This window comes from Paramormyrops kingsleyae, chromosome 1, assembly GCF_048594095.1.
Source record: "Paramormyrops kingsleyae isolate MSU_618 chromosome 1, PKINGS_0.4, whole genome shotgun sequence".
Lineage (NCBI taxonomy): Eukaryota > Metazoa > Chordata > Actinopteri > Osteoglossiformes > Mormyridae > Paramormyrops > Paramormyrops kingsleyae.
The window spans coordinates 72,753,515-72,768,541 of NC_132797.1; the positions used below are offsets into that span (position 1 = coordinate 72,753,515).

The 15,027-nt window shown below is 46.4% G+C and overlaps 2 protein-coding genes across 2 annotated transcripts; one reads left to right on the plus strand and one right to left on the minus strand.

The window, feature by feature from the left end:
* The first annotated feature begins 160 nt into the window (after positions 1-160).
* On the plus strand, positions 161-6,249 carry mfsd9 (major facilitator superfamily domain containing 9). The gene is made up of 6 exons (XM_023807033.2): positions 161-482; positions 1,764-1,851; positions 2,209-2,252; positions 3,359-3,488; positions 3,950-4,159; positions 4,439-6,249. Exons 1-6 carry the CDS (start codon positions 399-401, stop codon positions 5,167-5,169), a joined length of 1,287 nt encoding a protein of 428 aa, XP_023662801.1. The 5' UTR covers positions 161-398; the 3' UTR covers positions 5,170-6,249.
* Position 6,250: 1 nt separating this feature from the next.
* Positions 6,251-14,010, minus strand: slc9a2 (solute carrier family 9 member 2). Its single transcript, XM_023806906.2, has 12 exons — positions 13,907-14,010; positions 13,267-13,730; positions 12,037-12,287; positions 11,399-11,616; positions 10,978-11,177; positions 10,503-10,592; positions 10,098-10,168; positions 9,300-9,467; positions 8,677-8,782; positions 8,413-8,529; positions 7,980-8,067; positions 6,251-7,586 (listed from the first exon to the last, which is right to left on the minus strand). Exons 2-12 carry the CDS (start codon positions 13,720-13,722, stop codon positions 7,189-7,191), a joined length of 2,163 nt encoding a protein of 720 aa, XP_023662674.1. The 5' UTR covers positions 13,723-13,730; positions 13,907-14,010; the 3' UTR covers positions 6,251-7,188.
* Between the last annotated feature and the right edge of the window lie 1,017 nt (positions 14,011-15,027).

The window sequence follows — 15,027 nt, forward strand, 5'->3', positions numbered from 1 at the left end:
ATTTTACATTATTAACAGTATCACCGTCAAGAAGCCAAAAGTAAAAACAAGCAGTCTCACAGCGCAGAAGCCACCCCCAATTTAAATCCACCGCCGTGGCGTGACGTCACTAAAGGACTGTACCATCTCCGAAAGGACTCGGGACCCTGAAAACGTATGTGATCACATACTCACAGTTGAGTATAGCGCAGACACACATTAAGCGCCCTTTAAACATTAAGATGGAAATCACATAGCGATGTGGTATTTATATGCTCGTTTTAAATAAGCAAACGCGCCCCTGCAACGCGCCGCCTTGTGGGAGCCCCGGAGCTGCCTGGCAGTTACGCGGCCGCGCCAAGGACGCGCACTGCGCGCTTCCGCAGAGGCCACTGCGTTAATCGAGTCAGTGCGGGAGAATGTGTGGCTCGGCATGCAGCTCACCTCGGAGACCCCGCGGGCGGCCGCGCTTCCTGCGATGCATGTATGTGGTGGGATTCATGGTGAGTTATACGGAAGCGGAGGAACGGATCTGCTTACGGACGCCATAATGCCAGAGTGACAGTCACCTTTGTACAGGAATATGACCGTGCACAGTGCAGCAGAGCCTAAGCTACACGTCTCTGTCTCTTCATTATACAGGCTGATACGTCGATCTCCATAAATTACAGTATCTCATTCGTATTTTTTCCCAAAAAGCGTGATATTTTTAGTGACGTGTACTTTTCCCTGTGTTGTTGTCATGTTTATGGTGTATAATTACTACATGATATGCAGTGTCGACACATTATGCAGTTGTGACCCCCGATCTTGGGACAAATTTCGACTGTGTTCTTGGTAGATAAATGTGTGTCTGACTTTAGAAAAGATGCTTTGCGAACGTGAGACCAGTGGCGCTAAGTGTGTTGAGGTTCCGAGTTAACAATGTGTCAATGCGCTTTTATATTGCTAAAGTTTATTGCAAGCTGCATTGAGGGTTATATTGTTTGGGATAGAATGCGTCGACACCAGCACAGCTCCAGTGTTCCACTTTTATGGATCCCCGTCCTGCTACGTTCCCGCGGGAATGACAGCCTACATTTGGAAGCTGTAAAGATGCCCAATAAAGTCTGACAATTAACCCAGATGATTGTTGACCTTGAAAGGCTGAAGAACGAAGGAGTCGCTGGTTAAACAGCAGTGTTTCTCGTGCGATGTTGGACAGGGTTCCGTTTCTCTCCCAGTAACTGAGGAGTTAGTGTAATGGGAAGTGCCGTGATACCGCTGAAATTCCTGGCATGACTCGAATCAAGGAAATGAGCAGCTTGGTTAGAGAGACATCGTCTACCTCCGTTTGAGCGCTTAAGTCTGGGTTTGCTCTCACCTTCGCTGACCAGTGACTGGGCACTACACCCCAAACACGCACATACGCCTTCCCAACTAGATCGAGCTCTGAATTTCATTTGTATAGTTACACATCAGATTGACTTGTCAGTGCGACAGCTCGGGGTATTGCGCTTTACTTCACTATACAGCTGGATTCATCTATATATTTACACGCATAGTACAACTGCAGAGCCCTATCTGGGCTCTTAAACCCTTTAAAATTAAGGTCCTTCATACGTCCAGTTATAAAACTTTTGCTTCTACACCACGGATCAGCATGGATCTCTGGTTTTTGACCATTATGTAATGAGTGTTGTGTAAATATTCCAGCAAGTCATGTTGCATGCTGCCTGACACACGCGCTACATGCATAAGCGCCATAGCTAAGTCTTCTCCTTAACCCCCCCCCCCCCTTCCAGGACCTGTTTGGAGTCAGCATGGTTATACCTCTGCTGAGTCATCACATCAAGTCCCTCGGGGCCAGTCCGACGATGGCTGGAATAGTGGGTCAGTCCATGTTTGCCTCTAAACTTCTGTCCGATGCTGCTGGATGATGAATAACCAGCCGGTCGTCTCGCAGCTTTAGCTTCGGCTCATCTGCAGCCCATCCAGCCAAGAAATGGCATTTCAGAACATCGCCAGCTCACCTCGTCCCTTTTATGGGATGCGAAACGTGACTGTTAGGTGACCACCAGGGTGTGCAGTGAACATAAACCCCTTCCATTCAGCAACCTCCTCTGTTTGTCCAACCCTTAATGGTTAATCACCCTGTGCTGCAAGGCCGCACTGATCTCCAGATGGCCGTGGTGTTCAGCCAAACTTCACGAGTTCATGAGCAGTCAGCTTTGTTTTTGTCATTTACAGGTGCAACTTATGGCATTTTACAGCTATTTTCAAGCACAATAGTAGTAAGTATCATCATTTTCTATGATATGTACATATTCTCTGCCCTTTATGTTCTGCATGTCTTAGTCATCTTGAATTAAAAAAAAAGGGGGGGAAAATCCACCGAAAATATCAAAATCTATTTTTTTTCGAGTAATGTCATATATTTCAGAAATGAACTTAAAATGTGTTCACATTAAGCATAAACATCACCTAGAGACACTATGTTTGTATTGATATTGGATATCAATGAGAATTTTTGTGCCGTACAAATCATTAGTGTTTTTCTGATCTCTCCACACCTGACAGGTTTTCCTGACCATCCAGTTACTTATTGCACTGTTACATTTGTCCATTTATGCTTTGTAATCTCATATTTCCCATGAATCATGGTTGCAATGAGAATGTAAACCGATGTGTGGCTGATGTTTGCTGCCGACTGCATGAAACAACTTTAGAAGCATTTAACCGTTAAGAATTTTATAAATCGATTCACATCCAAGGAATGAGTGATTAACGTGGTAAACAAATGGCTGCTTTCAAATCTGACATTTGGATTGTTACTATGTTACAGTCTGTTGCTGCCTGATTTATGCATAGTGACATAAACTCAAATCCGCAGGTCCCCAGCCAAGTGATATGACCGGCCCTCGTACGGCGCCTAAAGGGGTTTTGCTTTGTCAGGTGTCCATGGAGACGGGCAGAGTCACCGGCGATGTGGCGCACTGCTTCATAATTAACGCAGCGCTGGAATTTGGAGCAGAACAGTTGTATTGTTTGTGAGGACCGCAGGATAGACGAAAGCCTCAGAGAGAGACTGAGCCGCAGCACTGCAAGGCTGAGGAATTCCTTTAAAACACAGGAGTCATGGGACCAATTAGGATGAGAGAAAGGGCCTTTTATCTTCCCAGTCCCCTGACCAATCACAAAGGCCATCCTGAGAAAACTAGTTTCCGTGATTTGATTATGGAACGGGGTGCCACGATGAACTTAGCGAGACTGAGCACAGGTTAGGGCGAGTCTGCAAGGAGCCGATTGATTGGCCTGAGCCGTGGAGTGTTTCGGACCTGGTGTATGTCTGCCCTGACTGTTGCTCACACATGCCGGTGTCTCATTGGTGGCCCCGCAGGGCAGCTGGAGTGACGGCGTGGGACGGCGGCGCTCTCTCCTCACCTGTCTCCTGCTGAGTGCTTTGGGCTACGCCCTGCTGGGCCTCTCCACCAGCGTCGCCCTCTTTGTGCTCGCCAGGGTCCCTGTGGGTGAGTTTAAGGAATCACGCTTGTGACCACTAGGTGGCAGGTGGCAGTCCCAGGCGAGGGTCCGGCTGTTGTACCTTCAACAATATTGTTTTAGCTATATGGCTAATTGAGTGTGAAAAATGAAGTTGCTAAATGAATAGAACGTTAACGGCTAGCTAAGGATTAGGGTAAGGGGTCTGCTACTGCAGCTTATGCTACAAGCTTACAGTTGCTAACTGTGTAGATGATGGTGCCCTTGTAGGAATGACATACATACTGGGATTAGTACAGTATAAAGACAGAAAATGCATTTACTTCACTTAGACTCGCCCTGGTAACTCCAATTTGCTTTGACAACTATGTAAGATGAGATTAAACTATATTTGAGAGTCAGATTTTCCTTAACGCCGCACGGACGATGTCGTCATCTGTGCCCCCCCAGAGCCCGTTCACCTCCCCCTTTCCCTTTCACACCCACACAGGGCTATTCAAGCACTCGCTCTCGATCTGCCGGGCCCTTCTGTCTGATCTGGTGTCGGAAACAGAGCGCCCCCTGGTGATGGGGCACTTCAACGCGGCATCCAGCGTGGGTTTTATCCTGGGCCCCGTGGTTGGCGGGTATCTCGCCGAACGGGAGGGTGGCTTCTACACATCCTCCTTCGCCTGCGCCACCATCTTCGTCCTCAATGCAGGTGTTCGGTCGTTTCCTCAGTATTCTGATCCCTAACCCTAACCCTCTATGCCTGTGATCAGGAGGTTACTGGTTTGAGCCCCGGAGGCCCTTGAGCGAGGTCCTTCCCTAACTGCCCTTCCCTGCTAAGCTTCCTCTTATCTACATATGTGTTTGTGTGGTGGTAGATAAGAAGAGAATTTCCCCACAGGGATCAGTAATTTATTTATTGATTGATTGAAGGGATGGAGTTTAGAGGGTTGATGGATGTTTGTTGACGTGTAACGTCCTGGTTCTTCAGGCCTGGTCTGGATCCTACCCTGGAACGAGATTCCGGGCTTCGCTAGCAGTCAGGCCGCCCGGGGGGACAGGCCAAAGCAGGCCGTGATGAACTGCTCAGACGGGGAGGGGCCGCCGGCTTCGGTTCTGCAGCGTGTGAGGGCCGTGGCCTCCTCGGACATGTGGGACGTCTTCCTGGTGCGCTTCTTCATGGCCGTGGCCATTATGTTGTACTACAGCAACTTCTCACTGGCCCTGGAGGAGCGGTTCGCACTGCGCCCCCAAGTAGCCGGGTACCTCATCAGCTACAGCAGCATGCTGGGGGCCCTGGCCGGCTGCCTGGTGGGTCCCGTCACTCGTCTCTACGGCAACGACATGGCCGCCCTGCTGCTGCACTCCACAGTGTTGACATGCGCCCTCATCTTCCTGTACGCCACTGCACACAGCGTCTGGCACGTGGTCCTGAGCTCCACCTTCTTCGCCATCTCCACCACCATCGGCCGTACCTGTGTGACTGACCTGGAGCTCCGCCGGGGGGGCCCCGGCTCCAGTGGCACATTGCTGGGGGCCGGCCAGTCCGTCACAGCTGTTGGCCGCGTGGTGGCGCCTCTGCTTTCTGGGCTGGCCCAGGAAGTGAGTCCCTGCGGCCCCCCAGGCCTGGGTGTCCTCCTGGCCCTCGCTGCTGTCTTGCTTCTCCTCATCCGGACACCAAAGTGGAAGAAGGGAGGCAAAGCCAAGCACCTCAAACTCTGAGGTCCCGGGTTTTTGCTCTTGGGCTGGATGCTCACACTCTGGAGCAGCTCATACGCCGCGGGCTCTGTTAACCTGTTGGTCACCGAGTTGTCGGTAACCACCAGCGACATTGGTCTCGTCTTCCCAACCAATGGCAGGCAACGGCACAACCATCTGAGCTGCTCACTCACCAAATCACGTTTTATTTAAGAAGCCTTTTCCATTTCGAGTTGGTCCTTCAGCAGTAACAGCACAGCCTGTCTTCATCTCTATGTCCCGTAATGCACCACTTTTTCCTTTTAGTTCCATTGAAATACATTTTTTTCTGCTACATTGATGGTGTCAGGAGGTTATGCTGGAATTACAACATAGGTTTTACATGTTCATTTTTATAACTAATATTCTGATGTCATTTGTTTTGTTTTGGTTATTTATTTTTACCTATAAGCATTTATTTATCTGCATTTCTGAGCTGAATAGGACCTGAATGTCATGATCAGGTGTATGTTTGGAGAAAAGTGTCACAGGACCAGTTGATTTAAGAAAAAAAATTCCTCATTCCTGTTGAATGTTTTTTACCTCAGAGACTCCGACATGAACTACACAGCAATAAGATACTTAGTAAATCTCTCAGAAGTCGAGAAATATTTTAGATAAATAGATATCATGATGGTGGAATACTGTGGTCAGTGTACAGGGGACCCATGCAGTGAGCGGCAGTGAACTGAAGCAGATGACATGAGCCAGTTAATTAGTTTGTAGCTGGAAGTCTTGAAAATGTCACCTAACAGGACTTCCGTGTTTTTCAGGTAGACCAAGTTCTAGATGAAATGTCGTCCTGCTGGAATAAAGACAAACAGATTTTTACAAAACACCGTTTTGACCTTTTTTAAAATCGAACCTCATTCTTAAGTTGCTTGTCCGTATTACATATATAATAATCTATAATCAGGCTGTTAAACCTTATTTCTCATTTAATTTATTAATGGATAACTTCATACCTCTCAGGTTGCTCTATGCTGACACCGGTAGTGTATGGGGGTGTGACCCATTTGTGATGAAGCACTGGTTTTACCTCAGTAAATGCTATTCGGTGTTTTATTGCTCTTTTATCCTTTATTGAAAAACAACAGCAACGTAAAACTGCTATGTGCCGCTTCACCACTGTGTGGCAGCAAATCGTATGAAGAAACACCACTTGAACCAGGCAGGCATAGGAACCCTGAAGTGCATAATAACCAAGGATCTAGCTCCGCCTGCGTACAAATGCAGAAACAATCCTCAGTGCCCCACCCCTTATATTTTCATTAGTGTTAAATGGTACTGCTGTTATTGCAGTGTTTGCCAACCTGGTCCCCTGCAGACAGACCGTTTTTTCTGGGAGGGAGCAAAAATGTGGACTGTTCGGCAGGGAGAGAGCAAAAACATGGACCGGCTGCGATTGCCCGAGGACCGGGTTGGGAAACACTGCCTTATGGCATTGAAACACAGAGCAAATGAACATTTTATTTTTAGGTAACAAATGGTCTGCACTCACACATGCATACTCTAACGCACTTGTTTTCCTGTGTTAAAGGTCAGTGGTCCATTTGACCATGATACTGACCGGACTTTCCAGGCGAGAAACCTGTAGCCCCATTGTGTCCATTACACGCCCGCAGACCACCTTCCTGACTACCGTGTGAAACATCCCATGTCACATGACCACAAGGGCAGCACTACACACATTCAGGTATTATCTGGGTTCTGTTTGAAAAGGGCGTAGACCAAAACTCCTTCATCTGACCTTTGTTCTGACTGGCTCTTTAGAGACCAATTTTTCACTTATTCACTTCTCTAAATATTGCCATTACTGAAGTATCATTACTGTGTATTTGGAAATTTAGCCAAGTATATCCACCTTTTTAAAAGGCCAATCAACACCTGGCAAGCAGAGTGAAATAAAGACACATTTTTTGTTCTTTTGGGGTGCAAACAGTGGGTCTGTTCTGTCTTTCTTGCTTGTTCCAGCTTGTTCTAGTCAGGTTTGGTCATCTTTGGTTAGTCCACCTGTCCTGGGCTTTGAGGACCATGGGGGTTGTGGGGTCTCCAGTGTGGTCTCCTGTTCAGGTGGTTCTGGGATCCACCCCCTTTCTGGATGAGAGGCTCCTGGGCCCAGCCTGTGGGTGCAGATGGCGGAAGATTCCCCCCACCTGGCCTGTGCTCGTCACGGCTGCGAGAGTAACGATGGGCCGTCCAGGAATCTCTTTGGGGTTGCCCCCATAATCCTTCTGCTATTGGCTCCCGGGAGGTTTGCTGGCCCAACTCGTGCTCACGTCGTTCCGGTTGGTGGTAGCGGTTCTGCAGGGGCCTTTCTTGGCGAGACGAGAACCGCTGCAATTGGCTCACGCTGGATGTGGCTGAAAGGGGCTCCAGTTCCAGGTCTGTGCCTCTGGAACCTGAACACGGGTGCAAAGTCATTTTCCACGACTGTTTATCCTCTAAGCCTGGCCCCTCAGCATTGTCTAAAGAGGCTAGTCCCGGGGGCAGGGTGTATGAAGCTGACCTAACAAAGCCAAACAGAGTGCTGAAAAGCCTACTTCGGAAAATGATTTGCTTAATGGTATTATTAAGTTCTGCGGCAGACTGAAAGCCTTTTCTTCCAGACCCGGGGGTACCAGAATATTAGAGGACACAATGTGTAAGTAACACCAACACTATAGAAGAACATAATATAAGAAGATCCAGTGTCGCCACAGGTATCCAAGTTCCGTGTCGGAAAATGATCGGAGCCCTCAGAAGATTTCTGGAACATCGGTACAGTACTTCCTAGCTGAGTGCCTGATACTCACTGGTGTAGCTCGGTCTGCTCGGGGGGGACCTGGATTCCATGTTCTTTCTGGGAGGCAATGAGAGAAACCTGTGGCGCTTGGACACACCCTGAAAGATATGTTGGAGAGGTATGAGGTCACAGCAGGGACATGATCTCCAAATGACAACATACATGTAAGCAGAACAGTGAACTTCCTCAAAATCCACTTAGTTTCCAGCACAATCAATGCCAGTGGTATTTCATGCATATACCACACAACACAGTGTGTTGAATTTATGTACAAAGTTATCTTCTTTAGGGTCAGAATTTGAATGTCACATGGTGAATATGAAACAGGCAGAACCTTGTTTGTTTTAATAGTAATAAAACAAATAAAGGCCTTCAACAACTGATATCATGCAAACCATGAAACAAAGTCCCCCCCCCCACACACACACATTCAGGTTCCATACCGTTCTAGGGAAACTTCCGACCCGGAAGCTGTGCCGGATGCTGATGTGTCGCCGGATCAGGATCTCTCTGACCTTGGAGTCATTGGGCAAAGCACTCTTCTTGGTGTACTCCACTGTCTGCCAGGAACCATCCACAAAGGAACCAGCTCGACTCATTCATCAAGGTTTCATAGCAACACAAGACAGAGCTACCAGAAGCAGGTGCTCCGTTGAGGGTTTTGGGGGAAGGGATCACAGCGCGTTTGAACTGACAGACCCACTCACCCTCTGTCGGATCTTGTACATATTCTTCGACAGCAGCTCGTGCATGTTCCTCAGATCGCTTGCCGGGAAGTTCCTCTTCGTTCTGGCCGTTGGCTTTGTCTCCACGCTGCAAGTTACCCAAGTGAAAGAGCTTTCGTCACCATGAGCAACACAGGGCATCCTGTACTGGAGTGGAGGGCTTCCTCAAATTGAATCACTGTTTCGACCAGCCAGTCAGCAGCTTAGCATCTCCAAAAAATGTCCTGTCATCAATTAAACTCAAGTAAAATGCCATTCCTATTGTATAAACCAGTGTTTCCCAATCTAGCCTGCGGGAACCCACAGACAGGGAGCTGGGAGGGAGCAAAAATGTCAACTGTCTGGCGGGGAACTTAGAGAAAGCAAAAACGTGGACCACCTGTGGGTTCCCAAGGACCGGATTAGGAAACGCTGGTATAAACTAAAAAACAAGCAACAAATCAGCTAAAGGCAGCTGGAGACCTATTGACCATGAACAGAGAGGGAGGTTTAGGGAATTAGAGAAATACTCAACAAATGATTTGAAAATAACTGGCACTGTATGAGTGATGGGGAGAAAGTGAACCAAGGCAGTGAAAGTAACTGCCGGCAGATACATCACTTACTGCAAATCCATGAGTGAGGGTGCAGCACTGAGGTCACTGGGGGCAGGACCGAGAAGCTCCAGCGCATTCTGCAGTTCTAGCTTCTTGTACAAGGCGACAATGCTGGATTCAGCCCTGTTGTCCCTTATGAGAATCTTCCTGAGGACCCGGTCGTTGAACTTCTTAAACCTGGTACATTACCATGGCAACTGTCAGTTTCTGATGTTCATAAGGCTTCAGAGATGCTGGGGAAAAGGCTAAAACTTTCATAGGCAAGCGAAGGAATGTGATGTTTGTACCTGGTATGTCTTCATGAATTTATATTTTTGTCATCCATGTCCAATAACATTCTTTCCTCTTCCTTTAAAAAATAGCCATGACCAGTGACAGATTGAAGCCAGCAGGCCAAGCCACACACATTGAATTATGTCAAGTTCCATTTGACATTTTGAAGTGTGCTCCCCCCACCCACCCCCCTCTTTCCTGGGGGCAGCAAAATTCTAGCCCTGAGAGTATTCTGACATGGCAGAGCCTTCACTTACAGATATGTCAGGGAGGATCGATTAGTAGGACAGAGTGCTGGGAACAACAATCAGCCAAAACCCCCAGATCATCTCAGTGTGGAAAAGCATCTAAATACATGCATGCAAAAAAACCTTCAGAATACATATGAATAGGGTATTGCTCCTCTGTATTTGCTTGACATGAACATTTGTGTATCTCGTTGAAGAATTAGATTCTTGCTGCAATGAATCATGGCAATGTGCACAGAGCTGTGAAAAAGACACCTCATTCAGTCAATGCCAGACACACGCTTACTTGTCCTTCCAGTAATAGTGGCTCCACTGTCCACAGATGTCCTCAATGCCAGCAATGGTGTGCTCCATCAGCTGAAAAGGTCATCAGTATCATTACAGGCTGCCAATTGAAAATTTGATGCAAAATAGTACCACTGTTCTTCTAGGAACATAAAATGAAGGTTATCCAGATCTCTGTAAATCTCTGACTTAGAGGACTCACAGAATGAGATTCTGCTAAAACAGTGACTCGTGGAGTCCAGCCATTCACGTATCTGTTCCCTCCCAGCTTCCTGCCAGACTTTCCACATTTTTGCTCCCTCCGAAAAATTGGTCTGAGGGTCCCTGGGGACTGGGTTGGGAAACACTGGGCTAGAGTATCTTCAACTGTGTAAACAGATACCGAGTCAATGAAATAGCTACCCACCCTCTTGTGAATCTCAACGTTAATGGTGCCCAGCTTCCTGTTGGTCCTCCTGACCTTCATACACTCCACCAGAGGCCGGATGCTGATCCCCTGTAGTAGACAACATGTCCCACTGAGACACATTCACCATCTCAGGTAGGACCAGGGCTTCCAATGAGTAAGTTTCAGTGACATTTTCAGACTGATTTCTGCTGGACCACCTTAACAGCCCCTAACCTTCACATGTGTCCTTCGGTCTGGAAAAGCTGCTAGCAGCTGCACGGCTGAGCTGGCAAGGCAGTTAAAGACAAAAACTCGTAGTATCACATGACCTGAACTGCTCCACCAGAATAATCAGTTATAAAAGAGGCGAAATGGAAGATTTTACAGAACTGAAGCAAAATAACAGTAGACTACACCCTCCTTGATTGAAATACACCACATTAAGAGTGACAGACGGCTAGTGCTAAAGTTAGCACGCCGGGGCACGCTGTACCTGAATGAACACGGTGAACAGGATGACAACGATGGTAGCGGTGATGAACAGGTTCCGGCAAGTGATGTTTTGCGGAAGCAGGAACACCAGGGCAAAGCAGATGGCCCCACGCAGCCCTCCGTATGCCAGGCCAAACTGGTCTTTGAAGTTGAATGGGATTGTGCGGAAAGGGTTAATGATCTGAGTGAGGACAAAAACGCCTGGAAGAGAAAGAAAGAAGTAAGAGTTTAGGAGGAACTATGGCCACGTACCGGATAACTGGTTGGAGGACGAATGGACGGACAGAAGGACGGAGGGATGGATGGATGGATGGATGGATAGATGGAATTAGTATGATTAGTATGAGCTAGCGTTAACACCAGATAGCATTTACAATGAGTAGCATTAGCAAGTTCTTTCAAATGCAAGGACAGACACGAACCCAGGGCTCTCCAGACGAATGCGAACAGCAGCGTGAAGAGGATGTAGCCCCAGTTCCACTCGTGGTCAGTGGTAATTGTTGCCACACCAAGGAAGAAGAAGATAAGTGTTTCTGACATGGTGCCCAGCATCTTGACAACGTGCCGGATGGTGGTGCAGGAGCGCTGGGCCACATTCTCCTCCACATAGTACTTCATAGTCAGAGCACAGGTCACAATGCTTGGGGGTGGGAAGCAGAGGGGAGCATGTAAGAGGTGCAAGGTCAAAGGTCACAGGACAAGACAGGAATCAGCCATCTTATAACTAGAAATGTGTTAATGAGTATGAGAAATATAGATATATAGACTCTTAATGAACCATCTCTTTGTATTTTACACCCCAGTATATGGTGCTCTTGGTTTGCTTTGGGACATGCTTTGCACCTTTTTTTTAAGCAGAGAGCACCATCTAGTGGAGTCAAAAAATATAGCAAATGGTTCATGAAGTCATTTTGTCCATCACTAAACTGTACTGTATAATTATACAACAATAACCAAAAAGCATGTTTTTTCTCAGAGCTAATTTTCTAGGTCCAGGACCTCCCCATTTTCCACTCACTCTTAAACCCCATCTGCACTTATTGTCGCTGGTACCACTCACGCCATGATGCTGGAGAGCGAGAAGAGCTCAGCCACCAGGTAGGCCAAGTAGGAGAACATGAAGACGAAGAAGGGCTCGATCTCACGCACGTGGGCGGTGAAGCGTGTGGTGAACGCTGCCGCGAAGCCAAACAGGAACCCGAAGAACAGGCCGCCCAGACCAACCACTACGAAGCGAGCCATGCCAAGAAAAACATCCACCGTCTCCACCTCCGGCATGGTGGCCACAAAGCTGAGTATGTTGTACAGTGCCTGGCCAAAAGGTGGAGCTGTGGTTAACAACTAGGACCAGAATGTTTGTTGCTTCAAATCCCATTAGGTATCAGATAAATCACATGAGTAGAAATATAAATCTGCAAAAACTAAAAATGTCTGCAGAGTGTGCCATTCATGTGCTCTGTAAAATCTTACAAAGCCAAATAAACTGAATTTGATTTGTGTGTAATAAAAGTTAAACAGTCCAGGGTAATAGCTCTCACTACAGTTAAATGGAGATGCACAAGTCCTCTGCCAGCAGTATAGAAATAAATAATCTTATGACCAGGAAAATGAAAAAAAAAAATAGCCAATAGCAACTCAACAGTGGAATTATCCGATGCAGAATTCATGAGCTGACTGTGCAGAAACGCAAACACCAGACACATTTAAAATAGAAACCTCACATGCACAAAACAGCCTCACCAGCTAAACCACCACCCTCACCTTCAAAATGTGATCACCATCCTTTCTTCATGTGTAAAAGTCTCAGACTCACACTCTATTCATTACTATTCCAGCTTTATTATAGTGATAATGTTGGGCCTTGATATATATATATCTTCACACCTAAACAGAACAAAGTATCTCTCTCTTGGAGGTACCATGTGTTCCACTGCATGGTTACAGAACACTGCCGTACGTTCTGGGCTTTGTGTTCTGTTGAGAGGAATGGGTCTGGAGATCATGTGATCAGATACAAAGGGATCCCTTATCAGTAGAACCCCAAGAAGAGGTGAAGCTCTTCACCTGATCAGCACCTTCTCAATGTTCTGGATAAACCAGCAACTGCTAATTAGACCCATTACTATGATTGACTTATTTATAAAAAATATATTTTTGGCTTTATTTAAATACTCATCTAACCCTTACTTCCAGGTGAGAGAAATAATGCGTTTTTAATGTCCCAGTTTTTCGTTTTATACACCTAATACCCAAACAAGCTGACCTTCGACCTGAAAGGCTCCTTGCTTACCACAGTGACGGCGTCATTGAACAGGCACTCGCCGAAGACCACGATGTAGAGCTGCTCGTTGATGCTAATGTCTTCGAACACAGCCAGCACCGCGACCGGATCCACGGCGGAGATGATGGAGGCGAACAGCAGGTTCTCCTGCAGGTTGATGTCCTTGAGGCCCAGAGCCTCGATCTGACACACGCCGTAGAGCGACACCCCAATGCCCAACGAGTTCCAGAGTGTGCCAACCACAGCAAACCAGAGCACCGTGCCCACATTCTCGAAGAACGGCCGCGTCGGCATAAAATAGCTGGAGTCGAGCACGATGGGGGGCAACATATACAGAAAGAAGACGTTGGAGGTGAGCACGGCCGGGGGCATTCCGTGTACTGCATACATGATGCCCCCCACCACCAGACCCACGCTGATCAGCAGACAAGACTCTGGGATCCAGATGGTTATCTTGTGGTACATGTTGAAACCTTTCAGGGAGATCAGCGACAGAATCACATAAACGGCCATACAGTGTTCAAGGAAAAAAGTATCTTAACCTCGAAATACATTCTTTTAAAAATACAATTCCAATGTTGCATTAATTTCAGCAACGAGACAAAGACGAATTCTCCACGGTGGTTATGGAAACGGGATGAGGACTTACCAATCTTGGCAAACGACGCCAGTAAAATCCACAGAGTGATTTCAAAAGGCACCTGGATGCGAGGATAGTTTATCGTGAAGACCGGCAAGGGCTGCGTCTGAGGTTTCGGGCTAACCTGCGTCCATGCGGGTGAATTAACTGGAGGCGCCTTGGTAGTGGCACCTGCGGCGTTAGATAAAACATCACGGCTGGACCAAAGTGCGCCAGAAAGAAAAATCACCAAGCAAACTAAATATTTCGAAGTCCAGTTACATTTACAGGAGATGGAGTCGTCCATCTCTTCAAAAACCTTTAAAAGATGAAATAGTGCTTTTCAGTGTTCAGCAGGCTGGACTACGTAAAACGAAATTAAATTAAATGTAACCAAAAAATAAAACCTAAAAACACCGGTAATTATCCAGTACGTTTTCAATGGACCGGGAAAGTGGATAAGTAAAATGCCTTTCGCCTCCACTAAACAATCGTTGATTTATTTCTTTATTTGAATGAAAAGTTCCCGTGAACAGAGATTTAACCTGACTTACCTACACACGGTAAATCGTGGGAGGGGCCATGGTACGACTGAACATTCAAACTTTGTTCACCTTTCATAGATGTCATATTCTTTGTTTAATTCCGTTTTAGTAGGCTATATGTATATAATGAATGGTATACGGTTGGCTTTATTTTTTAAAAAAAGTATTAAAAAATGTTTTTTAAAAAAACGAATTAAATTTAAATTTAGTCCGGAACATTATTCATATAAAGGTGCATGTGAATTAATCGTATGATTTTTTTACTATTATTTGCAATAGGTGGAATCTAAATAAATCCATTCAGTTTTTATCGGATAAATTTATAAAATAACGAAAAACAAACAGGTTTAATTATCCATCAATTAATTTTCTATACCCGCTTGTCCTAAGCAGAGTCTTGTCATATAATAATTACATAATTATTATGTAGAATCTAAGCCAAAAGATTCGAAGAGACTGCAATAATTCAAGCTTGAGCTGCAATCTTTTCATTATTAACAACATCAGCTCACTTCCAAAATTTTGTCATGGGTCATTTTCTTCCTATTCTGTGATCTGTCCTTCCAGGCAGTTACGTCCATATACTTGTAAACCACGCGTTATCGA